Source organism: Onychostoma macrolepis, chromosome 03 (assembly GCF_012432095.1).
Source record: "Onychostoma macrolepis isolate SWU-2019 chromosome 03, ASM1243209v1, whole genome shotgun sequence".
Classification (NCBI taxonomy): domain Eukaryota; kingdom Metazoa; phylum Chordata; class Actinopteri; order Cypriniformes; family Cyprinidae; genus Onychostoma; species Onychostoma macrolepis.
In genome coordinates, this window is record NC_081157.1 from 39,491,284 (window position 1) to 39,510,360 (window position 19,077).

The 19,077-nt window shown below is 35.5% G+C and overlaps 1 protein-coding gene across 4 annotated transcripts; it reads right to left on the reverse strand.

Annotated features, from left to right (window-relative positions):
• Positions 1 to 160: 160 nt before the first annotated feature.
• Positions 161 to 18,184, reverse strand: rhot1a (ras homolog family member T1a). Of its 4 annotated transcripts, XM_058769971.1 has the most exons (21): positions 17,797 to 18,184; positions 16,371 to 16,429; positions 16,160 to 16,241; positions 15,977 to 16,020; positions 15,834 to 15,887; positions 15,601 to 15,653; positions 13,488 to 13,596; positions 12,457 to 12,558; positions 12,243 to 12,341; positions 11,972 to 12,080; positions 11,648 to 11,768; positions 11,367 to 11,451; positions 10,909 to 11,054; positions 10,698 to 10,798; positions 10,481 to 10,611; positions 10,321 to 10,404; positions 10,110 to 10,232; positions 9,016 to 9,218; positions 7,338 to 7,460; positions 2,255 to 2,401; positions 161 to 1,191 (listed from the first exon to the last, which is right to left on the reverse strand). In XM_058769971.1, exons 1-21 carry the CDS (start codon positions 17,831 to 17,833, stop codon positions 1,074 to 1,076), a joined length of 2,130 nt encoding a protein of 709 aa, XP_058625954.1. In that variant the 5' UTR covers positions 17,834 to 18,184; the 3' UTR covers positions 161 to 1,073. The 4 variants fall into 4 exon arrangements, with proteins under 4 accessions (XP_058625954.1, XP_058625955.1, XP_058625957.1 ...); XM_058769972.1 differs by lacking the exon at positions 2,255 to 2,401 and having other exon boundaries at positions 164 to 1,191; XM_058769973.1 differs by lacking the exon at positions 161 to 1,191 and having other exon boundaries at positions 2,261 to 4,158.
• Between the last annotated feature and the right edge of the window lie 893 nt (positions 18,185 to 19,077).

The window sequence follows — 19,077 nt, forward strand, 5'->3', positions numbered from 1 at the left end:
TTTTATTCAGTTTGTCCTCAGTTGATTTTCCAGTATTGCAAAGACTGCAAAAGATGGACAAAACCCCCCCCCCACACAATCCTCACGAAGTAAAATTCGAGTAGGTGTCTCAGAAGCAAACACAACAAGACAGATTTATTCACACCATTATTTATTGTAAATGTTTGAAAACCCACATGTGCAACAATGCCATGGTTCTGAACTGGGAAACTGCATTGAAAGTTACATATGCATAAGAGCTGAAACATTAGAACAAACATGACGTTGTCTCTACATGATTGTTAGTTAGGAAGAATTCATACAGTCTTTATAATGTAGCAAGCAGATCCTTATTAGTCTGGTTTGGAATAAACCAATTTACGCCATCTCATTACTGAACATAAAAAGGGTTTTTTCCTGTGCATAATCTTTATAAAGGCCATGGGTAGAAAAGAAAAAACAAACATAAATGAACAAAATAAAAAGCAAATATTGCATAAAAGAATCCGTAGCTCTATGACTGTTTCAAGCAATGCCAAAAAAAGACAGAAATAAGGCTAATAAATTAACACAGCTGAGATGTGCCAAGAGTAAAATGACCTTTACATGAGAAATGGCTTTGTTTCAGTGCTTCTCCCACAAGCACGAGTGTTATCTGATACAGTTCAAATATGGTTTGTTCACTAACTAGAGACAATCTTAGAATGTCCAGTAAGATATATACACATATAAACATAGTGTTCAGTCACCTATCAGTAAACCCTCACGCTCTGCTGTCTCTTCAATATAGGTCACACCAATTAATACTGACCTGAGGAAAACATCAGTGTGCATAAATAAAAACCTCATGTCGGAACAGCAGAGGACACGATTACAGCTCCCGCCGTTACTGTAGATGTCCTGTTCCACCACATGGCTGATGAGGTGAGTTCCTATAACACTTGGTTCGGGAAAGGCAGTTTTAACTATACAAAATGTAGCTAAGTATTACTAGGAATCTTCTCTTCTAAAATGAAATAAGGATGGAATGAGGGATCATAGGTTTTGTAGTTTCTCAGAGGGCTGGGGCTGCTATAACATGTCGGATGCACTGATCACCGCTGCTTGAGGAGAGCTTTGTACATGGCGAAGCCAAGAACAGCAAACACGGTGGCACCGACGCTCGCCCTCAGCCAGAACGTAGAGTTTTTCAGGTCAGCTTGGGTCATGTGTCTGTAAAACAGCAAAAGTGGAAAAGGAAAGAAGTGGATGTTTGTTAATAAAACATAAGTGCACTCATACGGTTTGTGAGATGACAAAAGACAAAATCTCGTTTATATAGATATAACCAGATTTAATTAACATCCCTAAATCACCAATTATATACAAATATATTTATATATACCATTCTTTGAAAGAACAATCTCTCCCAAATTTCCATTTCCATAATGCAAAAACAAAAACTAAACTATGTTTCTAAAAGTAAAGTATGTTTCACTCTTTTCAAAAACCAAAGATGTATGCAATATTGAGTAAGTTTTGTTTCACAGGCAAAAGGCATTTAACTAAAAAGTCCTTCAAAGGTAAGTAAATAGGTAAATGTAGATTATGCAATATTATTATTTTATATATTTATTTTTTATCATAAGGTTTTATGAAATTTACCCTGACAATTATTTGAGCATATAATAGTGTTAATACTTAGTAAAAATGTATTTTGTTTTGCCTATTGGACATCCCATGATATACACAAACACGTAAGCCACTGAAATGGGGAAAGAGGCAGCATGGGAAAGCAGAGGAGAGCATGAGAGAGCCAGCTAATGTTTTCAGGGGCTGAACATGTTTAAAAGGAACACCGCTCAGAAGATAAAGACATGGTCAAAGTGAGAAACCGAACAGAAACAGGAGGTCTCTGGTGAGATTAAACCCACCCAACACAAATCCAGCTCAATGCTGCACATCCAAACTCAAGACTGAGACACAAGACTTTAAAGATTTATCAGATCAATGTTTGTGTGTGTGTGTGTGTGTGTGTAACCTATGAAAATATATAGCTGAAAAAAAGATCCCATTAAAGCAACAAAGGTGGCATTCACAATGCAACATAAGTATTGAGTAATCTTCACAAATCAGATCAATCAATGACATCTGCAGACACCTCAAGGACGTGGTGAGAAAAATAAAATAAAAGTAAAGAAGAATTTCATTTAACCAGCTCAAGAAGAATCCTTTTTTGAACTTAAAACGCCATTTAAGTTGTGGCACCTTGTACTCCAGTAAGCAGGGCCTTTACCTGTTACCAACGGGCACAAACGGGTCGACAGACGACTCCATGTAGACCGAGTCCTCTACAAAGCTGACTGCATGAACCTGATGGGTGAGGCTGGACTCCTCGTCAGCCAACAGAAACGTGCCCACATCTTGTATAAAAGGTCTCAACCTTATGCACACATGCACACAGCATGGCAGTTCAACAACCGCACACCCGACAGGACCACCCCAATGTACCCCACTGCTCACCACATGCTGTAAACACACACTCTTACACACCCGCTTATTAATATGAAATGGCAGCTTTGTCACTGAAAAAAAAAATCTTTTTTCTTCATACTTAATGACTGGTTATTTAGTGGCTTTACAGTATATCAAGCAAATGTGTTATATAAAATTCATTTTTTAAAACTAATATATATATATATATTTTTTTTTTTTTTTTCCTAACCGACGCTTGTTAACCGATTATTAACCGTTAACCGACAAGATTATTTTAAATTAGAACTAAAATTAAATTAGAAAGAATAAGTGTCTGTGACCCGTTAAAAATACTAACATTTGTTTTTCGGGGATTAATTTTACATGAGCAAAAAGCAGCAAACGACCCTAATCTTTTACAATTCCGATTATCTTCATGACTAAAAGGATTGCTTCCACTGTTAGAAGAAAAAAAAAAATCAAGTGATTTCTCCAGCGCCGCACACAGTTTAGCATTCTACCTTGACAATGCAGCCTGTTCATTATCATTATAAAAAACAATCAGTCAAACATATGGAAGAAAAAAAAAAAAAACACCGCTCAGTTTAAATATGTAGTAAAATCTGTGCCGTTAAGCGTTATCACCGTACCGCCGTGAAGTTATGCAAAACATTTTGTTTTACGTGGATATTGGAACGCGAGTGAAGTAGGCCTGTACATAAAAGGTAAATAATATTTTGGCATTCAAATACATCGCGAATACGGAAACATTTGATTTTGTGTCGAACAGTTAGTTAGTTTCGTTTCGGTTTGTCGCTATAGCTACTTACATTTTTAATTCTTGTTCTTTTCTAAATAGCCTATAATTGAAAGGATTTGTTGTGGAGTGAGGGGAACTAAAATAGCATAGCTATGTTTACAGTGTTTATTACAATATTTGTAATTCGCGTCGGCCTATTTATGAATGAAATAATAAAATGCGACTTATGTTTTTTTTTTTCTCTCTCTCTAAAAAACGTTTTTTTTTTTTTTTTTAATACGCATAGCTTATTTTAACCATGCATTAAACCTTTTAAAATATCTTGATAAATTACTGAAAATAAATAAATAAATAAGTGACTTTAAACCGTTTAACTGATTGTATTAATCGGTCAAAATTCTTATCGGTCGGTTAACGGTTAAACGGTTAAAATGAACATCCCTAACATATACACAAAATTTATTTTTAAAAACTTTCTAACAAATTTGCTTGATATACTGTAAAGTATATATGATGTAAATGTATATATGATGATATTTAATTAAAAACATTTTTTTTTAGCTATAATATTTTTTTAACAACCTGACGAAACACTTCTTAAACAGCAGACTGACTATTAAATGACTGGCTAAATGACAGTTGAGAACAATACATGAAATACTATCCATCAAAGCACCAAACAATAATGGCAAGGGAAGCTTGTGTTTTAGATGAAACACTATATTAGCAGCAACAAGTTAGACATGTTAGTAATCCAAATACAGACGCAATCCAACACAAAATGGGACATTTAGATGTCACATCACTGCATATGACTAGTTAGTCCTGAAGAAGCTTTCTTAACTAATGCTGAGAAACAGATGATGGTTAGAGAGGATAGGGACAGATGTGCAGACTGCTAACATGATGTAAAGAGATGCAAAGCAAAGACGAAAAGGGCAAGCCAAACAAATGAAAAGGAACACCTATGGAGGGACAGAACAAAAATTCACAAGATTAAATTCAACAGATAGATTTAAATGCAATAAATACATAAAGCTTTAACAAAATTTTGTGCACCATGAGAATGAAATCCCAAAGGGGTGTAAGAACAGGCACATGCTTTAAAGAAAATATGATGTATAAAATAAAGTTCTGCAATAACATTAATGATCACTTACTCTTTTCTATGTAAATAAGAGTAAGGAAATTGTTAAACTCACACCCGTGCATTCTTCTGGTGTTACAGTTTATAAGCAGTAAGAAAGATTAGAAGATCTATGAAATCTAAGAGATCAACTGCTCAGTATCTAAAAAAAACTCAGGAAGAAATGCAACCAAAAAGGAAGGGCTCATATGAACCAGTTAATGAATTAGTGCAGATTTACTGCTTGCATATCCACCTCAACTCACTAGAAAGAAGGTTAAACATCATGAGGACAAATGCAAATCTGTCTTATTCTGTCCAAAATCCAAAAGATTCCTTTTTTAAACTTATTATGGTTTTAATGTTTATGGCATGTTTGAGAACAAACATATCCATTTGAAGGTATAAAATAAACAATTCTAAGCAATGCTGCATAAACCTGAATGAGAGTATTATGGAAGCCCGTTTCCGCCACGGAATAAAAAAATTTAAAAGGTTATTGCGACTTTTTATCTCACAATTCTGACTTTTTTTCTCAGAATTGCATGATATAAACTCACAATTGAGAGTTAAAAAGTCATAATTCTGAGATATAAACTCACAATTCTGACTTTTTTTCTCAGAACTGTGAGATATAAACTCGCAACTCTGAGAACAGTCTTTTCCCCCCTCAAAACTTGACTTTAAGTTTATATCATGCAATTCTGACTTTTTTTTCTCACAATTGCGAGTTAAAGTCCAGTTTTGAGGGGGGGGGAAATTCTCAGAATTGCGAGTTTATATCTAAAGTCAGAATTGTGATGAAAAAAAGTCTCTCTCTAGTTTCTATCTCGCAATCCTGACTTTATAACTCGCAATTGCGAGTTAATATCTCACAATTCTGTGAAAAAAAGACAGAATTCTGAGATAAAAATACTGAATATTTTTTATTTGGTGGCGGAAATGGGCTTCCATAGAGTATGCCTAAACACAAAAGGACAAAAACATTTGAACTTGAGATGGAAATCAAAAGAATTTCATTTTTTAAATAAAGATTTTTTTCTCACATTCAATCAGGCTGAGATTGTTTGCACAAAAAAAAGAAAAAACCGTGAAAGAGTAATATTGTGAAATATTAAATAAATAACTGTTTTCTATTGTAATGTATGTTTTACATTTTTATTTTGAATTTATTCCCGAGATGGCAAATCTGAGTTTTCAGAATCCATTACTCAAGTCTTAAAGGGATAGTTCACCAAAAATGAAAATTCTGTAATTAATCTGAATTTTCATTTTTGGGTGAACTATCCTTTAAGTGTCACATGATCCTTATCTTTAAATATAGGTCGTCATATGAATAATGACTAATTACACTGACAAGGTCTAACAAGCCTTAAGTAAACAATAATGAACAATAAATGTTTGGTTTAAGTTAGACATGAAAAAAAACAACAACTTATAGTTTAGGGAAGAACCACTCAACTGACTCAGTGAATAAGTTACAGTCTTGACGCAATTATTCAAAAGAATCATTCATAAGAGTCCTTGTTTTGCAAATGCTTGTTGTTTAGTGTCTATCAACATTGGCAGAGAAATTCAGGTGTTCAGCAACAGTCATGTGAAAAATGTGACTAAAATAGGGATGCACGATATTATCGGACTGATATCGTAATCGGCCGATAATGGCTTTAAAAGTAAATATCGGCATCGGCCCGATAAGAAAGATTATGCCGATAAGAGGAATACATTAACTCACATGTGCTCAGGTTGTGCTAGTGATTAGATCATGTAAGCAGTGTGGCTCATTTTTCAAGCAAAGTTTTGTCTGAATGATGATTAAATTCACTGATTTAGATGGCTGCACTTAATCTGTGAAAGCAAGTACAGAATGAACCGTTTGGTGTGTGATAGTGTAAACAGTAATAGCACGTGCAGCAGCAGCCCCCCCCCGGTCCTAACGCCCGTTCGGTAAGGAGTTTTAATCTGTAGGGGACGCTGTTGGCCTACTTCTAATTAAATTAAAAGTAAAATAGCCAACACAAGTAACATTTAAACTGTTTCTGATTAAATAAAGCAGTAATTGATGTCAAAATAATGAGTATGTTTTGATTTAAAGGTCAGAAGCTATACTAATTTATTCATTAGTGTGTAATATTTTTACAACTCTTTTGCTTTAGACCATGTACAAATGTTAAATCTTATAAATAAAATAAAATGTTAGGGCTAACACTGCATCTTTCTGGGGGGGTCAAAGTTTCAATGTGCTGTGAAAAAACCTTCATTATGGTTTATTTAATTCTAACAAATAAGTTCTTGTTAAAAACTAACCAAAATTACAAATATTTTGCTTAGAATTTCTGCACAGGAGAGACTTGGTGTTGTTTCCAAACAAAAAGGAAATATATCGGTATCGGCCAAAATTATATGAAAAATATTGGCATATCAGCAAAAATCCAATATCGTGCATCCCTAGACTAAAATCATTTGTTTCTTGTATTTAAAAAAAATGATTCCCATCTCTAGTTTTAACTTAACATTCATATTTATAAAAAAAAAAAAAAAAAAAGTTAAGCTCAAGCACGCAAGCAGGATTTAGTCAGCGTCGCACACTGGGTTAAGAAACGATTGCTAAGATGCCTGAAGTAGAATCAAAAGTGCGCTACCATACCTCATATGCATTACTGAGACTTAAATAGCAAACGCTGGATTCAAATACAATGTTAATCAACAAGAGCTGCTAAAATGCCATATGTTTGGGCTTTGTGTGGATGAAAGAGTCAATGGGAGCATCTGGCCAGTCTACTTGCAGACATCTCTGACTTTTTGATAGTTATGGTAAATTTGAACTTTAAAATAACACAGAAGTGATAATTTTACCATATCCAGAACATCTCCCAACATCTCTCTGTGGATATGCAATGTAAACCTGTCAGGCCAACAGCAAGTAAAGAGGAGAGGTGGTGTGTTAAGAAGCCGAGGTTAGAGAGATCGCCCTGCAGAGAGGGTGAATGGGGGATATATAGGGCTATACTCAGAGACCTGTTCAGAACAGCACTGTAGAATTTGGCCTTTACCGAGCGCACCAGCTCAGAGTTCAGGAGGTTGTGACAGATGCAATAGGTACACCTGTTGCAGCTGCACATGCAGCGTAACTTGGCGTGGCTGCAGAAACACACACAGACAGGAAGAGTCAGTATCATGTGACAGTTCCAGGAGAGCTGGATCCCAAAGCTGCTTCTCTGCTTGGGCTTGGAGATGGAGGAGTGCAGGGAGGTCAGCACAGGAAATATAAGGGGGGGGGAGAAACTATTCTATTGCTGTGAGAAGAGATTCTTGGGAAAACCGGCTATTTAGAGACAAGTTATGCAAATGGAAAGAACAGGAAAAGAAAGTACACTGGGAAGCCTTGAAACATCACAAGTAAAACACACAAAAGGAAAGATTCCTAGAAGCTAGCAAAACAAACTCAAGCAAAAAGCTTGAATAGGGCTGCATGATTAATCCAAATAAAACCTAATTCTAAAAATTAGAAATCTAAAACCTAAACCTAATAATAGTGATATGGTTTTAGTGTGATTATCAAATCACAAAAACTGCAATTTCATTAAATATTTGTGCTGCGTATTTCAGAGTGAAGCACACCTCTTTCCAGCTCATGATCAGTGTTTTCAATGTCTCATGGTGGCTCGGTTTGCAGTAAATTCTGTTCATTCCAAAGTCCATCTTTGCATTTTGCAGTGAGCTTTTTGGTCCCTTATAACATGCATTTGAGAACCAATCATCTTCCCAGACTGGTAATGAGAAGCGCTTATAAACCAGCTGCTGTTTAAAGGAACAGTTCATCCAAAAATGAAAACAGTTGCTGGTACCCATTGACTTCAACAGTAAGAAAAAAAATACTATGGAAGTCAAAGGGACAGGTAACTGTTCATTTGTCATCAGCAGAATAAGGAAATTCATACAAGTTTGGAACAACCCGAGTAAATGAAGACCTATGAAGATCCCTAGAAGAGCTTCCTGCAGTTTGCCACCAAAATAAAAGCTCAATGGTTTAATGTTTGAAAACAAGAGATTAAAATAGCCATAAATATAAGTATGGAAATTTGACAGATGTACTATAAAATTATTGTTGTTTTTGTTGTTGTTATTGATCTGTAAATTAAAGTTTTGGGCCAAATTGTGCAGCCCTACCAAAAAAAAAAAAACTTGGAACTTCTTAAGAAAATAAAGAGCAACAAATTTCAAATGAAAGTTCTTTCCTAAGAATAGATTACCAAAAATTCAGCATATTAGTACTCTGTATTGTATAAATTGGTCCAGACCAGTAGCAGGCAATTTTACACGTACACACTTTTCCACACACTTTTTTTTTTTTTGTCAAAATCAGTTACGACTTAAACTAAAGTTTTCATACACAGCCTTAAGAAAGAACTGGTGCATAGCTTGCATCACCACCTGCCACTACATAAATGAAACCTGAAATTGTTAAGCACTACATTAAAAGACCATAGAACAAATAATACTTGAACAACTCTGAAACCGAATGAATGAAAGATCAGCTTTCCAAGATACTGCAGCTAGCTGCTACTATGATACCTAAGGAGACAAACTGATAGACAAGCAAAAGAGGGAGAGTCAGAGGAGCCAATCACGATCTAACAGGAGTAGTAGACAGTGGAGCAGATGGGTCTGGTTGAAGAAGGGGCTTTATACTCACGGATACATGGCCATAGTGGTGAGTTTGGTATAGATGTCTTTGCTGGGTGCTTCGGCTGTGTTGCAGGTGAACATCTGCGGCGGGTGAAGCTTGTGTTTCCGACAGAAATCCAGCGGGGACAGGCTATAGTACTGACGGGCTTCATGCAGGTCTGACTTGGCAGCAATAATCACACATGGTGTCTTGCAGTCCAAGAAGTGTTTCTGTGAAAGAAAAATCACAGTTTTAATGTGTGGAGTTATTTTTGTGATTTTATTGAGCTTATTTTTTTGCTGTTGTTGATTGGTGACTGTTGACCACGCCCACTGAGCTTTAACTGATTCATAATAAATTGACAAACAAGCAAAAGAAATAGTTTTGCGATAACATCTTGGCGAATCAAGGTTATTTCTGGAGAATCAATAGATAGTTTTTTTGCTTACTAATTTTTTTTCATATGTGGACTATAAGACAAAATTGCACAATAAGAAACTAGAATAATATAAGCCAGTTTGCGAAATCCAAACACAAATCCCATTTAAAGGTTTGGGGTCAGTAAGAATTTTTTTTGGGGGGGTATTTTATTCAGCAACAACGCATTGAATTGATCATAAATTACAGTAAAGACATTTACAATGTTAAAAAAGAAATGCTGCTTTTCTGAACATTCTATTCATCAAAATCCTGAAAAAAAAAAAAAATGCATCAGTTTCCAAAAAAACATTAAGCCGTGCAATTGTTTTCAACAATCATAATAATAATGTTTTATGTTTAATATTTCTTGAGCACCAAGTTAGAATGATTTCTGGAGGATCATGTGACACTGAAGACGCCAGTAGTAGCTGCTGAAAATTCAGCTTTGCCGTCACAGGAATAAATTACATTTTAAAATATATTACAATTGAAAACATTTATTTTCAATATAGGCAAGTCTATTTTAATAAAGCAGATTTATTATTTTTCTTACCAACGTCACATTTAATAAAGAACATATACGGTAATTGCATAACCAGGACGTAACCTGCGCTCCAAGCTAGTATCAAACTGACTTAAGTTTTACCAATATATATATATATATATATATATATATATATATATATTTTAAATATGCTAACCTTGTAGACTTTAGCGCAATATTCAAAAGAACGTGGGTTGCTGATGTCATACACCAAGCAAACAACGTCACAAGCCAGATCAGCCTCGGAAAGGAACTCAAAGTCCGGCAGCACCTCGTGCAGCTGAGAAAGAGAGAGAAAAACAATCAGCACAGGCTAGACATGAAGATGACGATACATTAGTGGACAAAGCAACAGAACTTCAACTTACAAGCAGATATTTCTCTTGTCCATAAACATAAGTGGTGCTGATGGCATAGTAAGACTTGTGGTCCTCTCTTATCCTCTTCTGACGCTGCAATATGAAAGACACAGTCAAAATCAAGCCCAAGTCAAAACACTACATGATCCTGTGAGGCATTTGTACTCACCGTAAGGTTCCTGCCCAGGAAAGCCTGCAGAAAGCCACTTTTTCCGCAGCCTCGAGCTCCTAGGACATTGCAGCGGAAAACACTGCGCTGGGTCTGTTTCTTCTGCAGGTCGATGCGCTTATTCCTTGTGACTGCACAACAATGACACATTAATGAATTAGAAATCAGCCCTTATATATGAATGAACGAATCAAGATACACACTAAAGCACTCTTACTTGTGATAGCAGCTGCTTGTGACTCCTGTTCTTGGATAATAGAGTAACCAAGATAACCCAAGTACTCTAAACATCGCTGCACATCTAGGTATGTTGTTAGCCTGAGATGAAGATAAATCATGTTGTTTCGGTCATTCATTCAGATGAACACAAATATCAAAATGTTCATTGTTTCCATTTTCAAGTACTGTAGGATGAAGGCAGCACTCACGTCCACTGGGAAAGGTAGCCTTGGTAAGTGATCCAGCCTTGCTCATTGGTGCAGACTGTGTTGTTGACATCGGGACCCCAGGGCATGTAGGGAAAGACCTTGAACAAATCCTTCAGCTCATCTGGAGATAGGGCACAGTCTCGATCCTAATACACAAACAATGTGGGGTGAGAAAAAAGTAGATTAATTCAGTAGGCCATTCTTACGGGCCCATTCTTGCGTTCATTACTATTTTTTAGTTTTTCCTACATGGGTATCTTTAATTTGTGCACCACATCCTGACATGTCCTTCTACAATGCGGTGGCGTAAAACACACCCTTGCATTACGCAATTAAACAAAGAGCCAGGAGGCGTACAGTCAGTCAATCATCTTCATTCATGCTCTGACTGAGGCTAGATAACCATCCTTATCAAATGCAGCTGTTTGGAAAACATATTTGCATTTGGCCGAGCTCACTTTGTCATGCTTGTCAAAGACGCTCTGGAGGAAGAGGTAGGCGTTGTGGTTCAGCTCTGTGGTGCAGTCTGGAGGTATTTTTAACCTAGGAAAACAAATAGATGTTAGAAATTCTACTGAACTAATTAGAAAACCCCAATTTGAATTTGTGTGTTTCTTTGCAAAACGGGGCAGCGCAACAGATCTGCAAAAAATGTGATCCAACCTGAGATGATATATGAGCTACTTGATGAGACATGATTCATGTAAAGTTGAAGTACTGGATCTGGGGTGGGACTCACAGTGGAAACAGGTATTCCTGGGTCAGCTCCAGGTCATCATCATAACCAAACCTCCTGAGCACAGTCCATGTGGTCTCATGCCTTCCTCTCTGAATAAAAAGTGTATGAAGGAACAGGAAACCTAGAAAACAAGAGAAAGAGCACATCTCAGACACAACAGAACCTGAAAAATGAAGGAACAGGAGGAATTTACAAACATGCACACATATACACATACATATATATATATATATATTAAACAAAATGATAACAATGGGAAGCCAAGTATCACTGTATAAGTGTGATATAAAAAGACAGCGATGTTTGTTTTTCTACTCAGCTCACCCTTCAGTGTGAGGCCATTGTCTTTAACCCCATCTGACATATTTTTCCTCACAACATTCTTCACGTCCTCCAGGGCTTGAGGTGCCAGAGGTATGTTAAAACAAGTTCTCTGCAATGCAATATCAACAAAGTTGCTTGAGAAAATGACGCTCTCATTAATATGCAGTTTGTGCAGCTGTGTGTGTAAACAACCACTCCTGTCATTTATTTGAGGAAGTATTAAAATGCCACCGCAATTTGAGCACAGTGTGCTGAAGAAAACTGCTCTCACCTGGAAGAAATTAAGCTCATTATCGTTTAGAATGCCATCATTGTCCAGGTCAGATATTTTGAAAATGCGAGTAAGTGATTTGATGCAAGAAGGCTTCATCTGGAGAATAAACAGAAAGGAACACATTACTTATTTGAATATTTTGATGTTCTTCTTTGTAATATAAAGTGGTCATATTAACAGGCCCAGCAGTCCAGCTGAAGTAATATTTGACCTCTTTCTCTTCTGGAGAGTACAGCGGTCCTGTCGGGTGCAGAACAGCCTTCTGGGCGTAGTAGAACAACTCCGAGATATTTTTCAGGTTTTTGGCTGAACACTAAGAATGAATAAAATCATTACATCAGTAAAGTACATCATGGTTTATGTCTTCCACATATATTCAAAAAATACAGCACTCTTATTTCTATTTTTTTACCCTTTTTTCCTCTACATCTAATATAAATGAACATTTAATTTAAAACGGTTTCATATTTTTTTAATGAATATTAATTAAGCAACTGTAAAACAAACGGTAAACAATAAATAATAATTGTTTTGGTATCAGACAGAGATCTTTAACAGGGAAGGAACCACATTATATTTTGTATAAAACTTAAATGCATGGTCTATAAGAACATGCCTAATATATCACAAAAAAATATTTACATACTTTGTTTACACTGCAAAGCCATTCAAATAATTGCTTTATAACTGACATACAAAGTCAAATACTTGCATTTTACTTTATTAAATTAACTTTATTCATCCATATTATCCTCCCATATTGATTTTAACTGTTTTCTTTTACATATAATTTCTTTTCCCCCACAAAAAAAAAAAAAATAATGATCTGAGATCAAACAAATAATGGTAGACACCTTGCAGTATCACTGCAGAAGATATCAGACAAAAAAGGTGTGGTTTTCTTGGTGGTGAAAAAAAAAACAAAAAAAACAGTGTACGATACAGAGGCATGCAAATCAAGTAAAGCTTCATGTGCACAGGAATAAAGGACTGATTTGATTTGCATTCACTAGACTCTGAGTGCGAGAGCTCTGTCTTTCCTTTTAGACTGAAACCAATGCCTCTAGTAAAGCAGGAATGAGCGATGGACACATGACCCAAAGGGTGACGTCACTCTCCTCCATGACACTCCTGCCCCTCTGCACACACTCAGTCTCACAGCCACTGGAGCTCCGAGAGGCACATACAGCACGTCCTCACCTACGTTTAGATCAGACTGTGCAGACTCAGTGCATTTCTCACCTCCACACAGGTCTCAATCTCAGAGTACTGGTTCATGATGGGCAGGATGGTTTCCATGCTGCTGTGCTCCACCAGGTCAGATTTATTCCCCACCAGGATCAATGGTACTCTGTGACAAGACAATAGGATTAAAACATGTATTAGCTTCAGACACAATCCTTGAATCATGTGTGTAATTTTTGTGTGCCATTGTGCCATCAAATTTAAAAAAAAAAAAAAAAAAAGAGATCAGTCATCTCCAGAGAAAAACATGTCATCAGTTTTCCCTCTGGAAATCAGCCTGAGAATGGCTTGATTATAGATGCCTCTGTATATTAAATTAGGTAAAAGAAAGAATTTTTTTGTTACACTTTATTTTAAGGTGTCCTTGTTACAGTGTAATTATACATTTAGGAACCGAGTAATATTAATTAACTACATGTACTTACTATATGGTTAGGGTTAGGATTAGGGGTTGGTTTAGGGTTACTTGCATGTAATTATGCATCATTTAGTGTTGTTAAAAGTATGCATGCATGTTTGTACGTTTTATAGACATATACATAATCATACATGTATCAAATATATGTATATATGTGACCTTGGAGCATAAAACCAGTCATAAGTAGCTCAGGTATATTTGTAGCAATAGCCAACAATGCATAGTATGGGTCAAAATTGACCCTTATGACTGGTTTTGTGGTCCAGGGTCACATATTGTTTTGGATATGGATAATGATATTGCCAATTACCTGTTTCAATGTTATTTTATTTTGCTTGCTTTTGAGTTGATGCCATATATGCTTGAATATGAAGATACCTAAAATGCTTTAAATGATATTGATGTACAGCTTAGATAAATGCGCATGACTTCCTGTGTTTATACTGTAAAACAGGTGTGAAAAAACGTTTGTTACGAACCACAAAGGTTACTAAGAGGGTACACTGGAGTGAAGAGAAGGTTTAAAACCACAAGCGGATGTAAAACAAACAATACTACAAAGGAGGAGAAGAGTGCTAATAGAAGATGACAGCGTAGGAGAAGACAGAAGGACATGAGTCACAGAGACTGATATTGAATTGAAGTTTCCCAAAAAGTAGTATAAAAAGTCTGAGTAAGCAAGCCACTCTTCAGATACTGCCTGCAATAAGTGTGAAGGACACCTGATATCATATCGAGGGGCGCTTAACAGTATCTCCAATATTGCTGTTTAGAGTTTGATTATAGAGGTCGTAGTTTAGGTAATTTTGTTTTATTTTTGGATTAACTGCTTTGTTTTGTAACTAATAAAATAAGAGATTTTTTTGTTACTCTCGTGAGACTTTACTTATAACTACAAACTAAGCCTCAAACAAGAACCACCACAAGAGAGTCTTCTACATCATTCCTGAAGAACTTCAACCTACGGCAGGTGAATGCGTCATGGTTTAGGCTAGATTTGACTATCTTTACCCTACCTGAATAATCATAGGGTTAAAGGTGTAGTAAGACAAAAGGACACACAGAGTAACAATTAAAAAACAACATGTATATATTTTATAATCTCTATACATTTTATCAAAAATCAGATAAAAAAAAAAAAAAGTTTAGATTTACTATGCAGTGAGTACATGGAAACAACGTTACTGTTTAATGATATTTTCTGTACTTACACTAATATTTGCATAGTTATATTATCAGAGCTCGACAACAGGAACGGCCCAATGGCCCAGGGCCAGTGTGAAAGACACTTAGGACAAAACTGATGAGTCTATTGTATTGTGTTATTTGTGCTATTGCGGGTAATTTATTTTTTCATTACTTAGTGTTTTAATAATGTTTGAATTATATATTTACTTATGTTTTAATGCCATGTCAGCAATAAAGATATCTTAATGGCGAAAACAGAAATTTGAAATAACAAAACTTACACAATTAACAAAAAGACATTTAAAGGTAATTAATGTTTGAAATCATATATATATATATATATTAAGCTAGTATTTTTTGCTGCAGCATCAAAATTGAAACCAAGAACTGTGAAATTTGACTTGCATCTAAAATTTTGGTGTCATAACCTTATTTAATAGAATACGTGGTTCAAACAAACAACAAAAACAGTAAGTTAAAAAAACCTGGCAGGACGCCACACACCTGCTGTCCTTATCTGTTCTTTCATTGATGAGGGGAATCCAATGACTCGTCACCTACGGGATGCCAATATGATGAGACACAGCAGAACCATTCACATTTCACAAGTAAAAGCTCATTATACACACAAAAAAAAAAACTATCAGAAGTTAAGTTATAGAGCAAGACATGAATTTGGATCGGTAACTACAGGCTGGTGCATTTTTATGTTTGGCATACAAAAAAACAAGACTTACCTTTTCGATTGATTTCTTGTTGTTTACTGAATATACGATGCATATAACATTGGCCTGTGCCAAGACAGAAAACACAAGGGAGATGAATAAAAGAATAACACCAAACTAAATTGTGTCAGCAAAGAGACTAAAACCAACCCCACCTTTGATATTTCTTGGTAAAGCTGCTCATCTGACTGTTCTGCTTCTGTGGGATCAAAAATATGGAATAAGAGAATTAAAAACTAAAGGAATAACCACCTTAGGAGAGGGTTGCGGCTGTGACATAAGAACAGCAAAGCAGGCTGTATGAGTCTCTTCATACAGTGATGTACATGCATCAATACCTGAATAGTCCACTATATGAGTGGGCACTCTCTCAGGTGTGACATCTGCAGGAATAGTGATCTCTTCAGCTCTGAGAGGAACCTTTCAAGAGATGCACAACACAAGCATGAGAAACACAATACTAATGCAATGCATGTGCACACAGACAAGCATAAGATTGACTCGAAGTTCCCTTTGAACTTGAAGAGTCATTTCAGCGAATGACTGTACCTCATCAGGGAATTCCTCACTGACGAGTGACATGATCAGGGAGGTCTTCCCCACTTTGGCTGCAAAGAAAAAGAAGTCCACAATGAGCACTGTGTTCTAGATCTATTAATAGCACCGAATGATCAACAGAAAACATGCCTGTCAAGATTTGAGCGCCCTTATAAAGGGGTAGTTCACATATTTAAGTTGAACTGTTTAATTTCAATATCAACCATGCATCTTTTATGACTTCATATAAAGAATACTTAAAAATAAATAAATAAATCATGCCACACCGCAACATTAAAATGAACTAGCAAACAGTAAAAAAATTATTTAAAGTAAAAACGTATTAACTTTTATATAAACATTTATGTAAACTAAACTACAAAAAAGCTAATGGACAAGTTCTGATCAGTGTTATTTTCAAATCATTGAGAAGCTGTTATAGGCTTTATTAATATTTTTCATTTGTTTCCATTTTAAATTCAAAGTTTTTTTGTTGTGTTTTAGTCATTATTTTGTGTTTCTTTTAAAAATGTGTCTACATATTTTTTATTGCAGTTTTAGTAATTTTGTGTTTTAGTCATTATTTAGTTTTAAAATGGGTCTACAATTTTTGTTACGGTTTTACTTATTTTTGTACGTCAAATGAAAATGAGAAATGCTGTCTTGTCAACTACCTACAATAAAACCAGTTTATTTTTATTTTAGTTAACATTTATTGTAAGTAACAATTTATGAGTTTAGTTTTAGTTAATAACAATAAGCCTGGTTCTGATATTTCCAAACATAAAACGCACTGATGAGCGATCGGTATGTTATATTCTGAATGTTTCAAGACGCTGAAATGTCACACATCAATAATGACTAAAGAGAAATATTAAATGGACAGGCTGAGGGGTCTGAAGCTTGATGGTTTGGCATTGGTGAGCGGTACGTTTACATGGACACGTACTATTTTGGCTGACCTTTCAAAACTTTGGCAGCTCTGACAGTCTGGAGGCCTGTGAAAGTTGCTCCTAAAACTTTTATAAATAACTCTGATAAACTAACAACAAAAACATTAACCCATTTTTAACATCAGAGCCTGCTGACCTGCTCAATTATGATTAGAACTGCCATTCTTTCAGTTATTTTACACACAATACACATGCATGTGTATTAACATAACATTTTTAGTGACTGTAGTCAGTTTGGACAACATTTAAAAAGCTTAATACCTGTTATTTCTGGGAAAATATCGTTCATTCTGTCACTTGTCAATTTAATTTCATATGGCTGAATGAAAAATGTTTGTAAAAACATTAAAATACAGAATGGACGGATGTTATTGTATATATAATAGTGAACAGCAGCACATATTGACCAATTAGAGATATGCAAATCAATTGACTAACAGCAGCCATTCGACACTTACATAACTGAACTGAATCAATTCACTTACGTTCACCGACGAGCAATATCCTCACGTCCTTTCTCATCGTTGCAACTTTGATGTGATCAAAATAAAAAACGAACAAGTTCTTTGTCGTGGATCATTGATCCTGCAGCTATATCTGTAACAGCGCAGGCCTCTGTAGGGCAAAACGGACGGATCAGCTTCTGCCGGTGTCAGTCTGAATAAAGCCTCTGCTCACTCCAGTTTAACACACACAGCTGGTTCATGCCAGGGAGACAAAGCGATTGCGCATCTGTGAAGGCACTGCTTGCTTTCTTCAGATTCACTTCATGACATTTCTCGGTTCACATTTCAAGCTCACGCCAGAAACGGCTGACCTCCAATAACCGGTAACTACGGAACGCAGCTACGGACAAACGCGGATCTCCTCGCGCTGACATGTTCTGTTTACCGCTCGCGGTCACGCTGTTATACCGCCTCCTGTAGGACTGGAGAGGACGCGCGTGACAACGACCTCTGGCAAGATCTTTGAAAACCCTCACTACATTTATTTCAGGTTTTGGTTTATGTAGATGGTATTTCGAAAAAGATGTTAAACATTATTATTACAATGGGTAATAAATATCATATGCATAAAAGTAAGTGGAATAACAGTAAACCCCCTTTAAATTGTTTCAAAAATTATTCAAAAAGAAAAGATTCAAATTTCTTAGAATCTTTAAAAGGCTTATCCAAAGATAATCAACCCCTCGGTGAATTGTATTAAACCGTGTATGTCTCTTTCCTTTTAAGAAAGGTAAGATTCCAATTTTGTTAAAAAATATTCATCAGAATTTCTGTATAACCCCCAAAATTGTGTTTTTTGGTTACTCTTTGAATATAGACATTTCTCACTTCAAATTTATTGTTAATTTATTACTATTTCTCGTCAAATTTTACATTCATGAATGTAAATTTTCAAAGAAAACATTTTCCTTTGTTTTAGGAAAGACTTTGATGTGTATGTAAACTAAAGAAATTCCAATAATTATTTTACTGTATGTTACCCTCATTGTCTTCTGTTTGTATTTCTTCTTTTGATGCATAATTTTAAAAAAGTTTAAAAAAAATTTTTTTTTAAAAAGGTAAGATTTTGTACCCTTTTCTTCTTGCCACCCTCTGAAATGTTTAAAGAATGTTCATTGTTTGTTGTTTATTGTGTAGATATACACAGGGATATTTATGTATGGAGATGTAATTATGGGAAAAGTGTGTATTATTTCATATGCATATTGTTCCCCACTTGAGTTTGTAAATTGGTATCGTTCAATAAAAAAAAGGGAAAAA

Bases quoted from the DNA above. Each gene is read 5' to 3' on its own strand.
- rhot1a (XM_058769971.1), bottom strand. From the start codon at position 17,833: ATGAGAAAGGACGTGAGGATATTGCTCGTCGGTGAAC. The intron at 15,888-15,976 runs GTGGGGTTGGTT...GTCTTGGCACAG, and splicing joins TTTACCAAGAAATATCAAAG to GCCAATGTTATATGCATCGT. The intron at 1,192-2,254 runs GTAAAGGCCCTG...GCTGTTTTACAG, and splicing joins TTTGTGCCCGTTGGTAACAG to ACACATGACCCAAGCTGACC.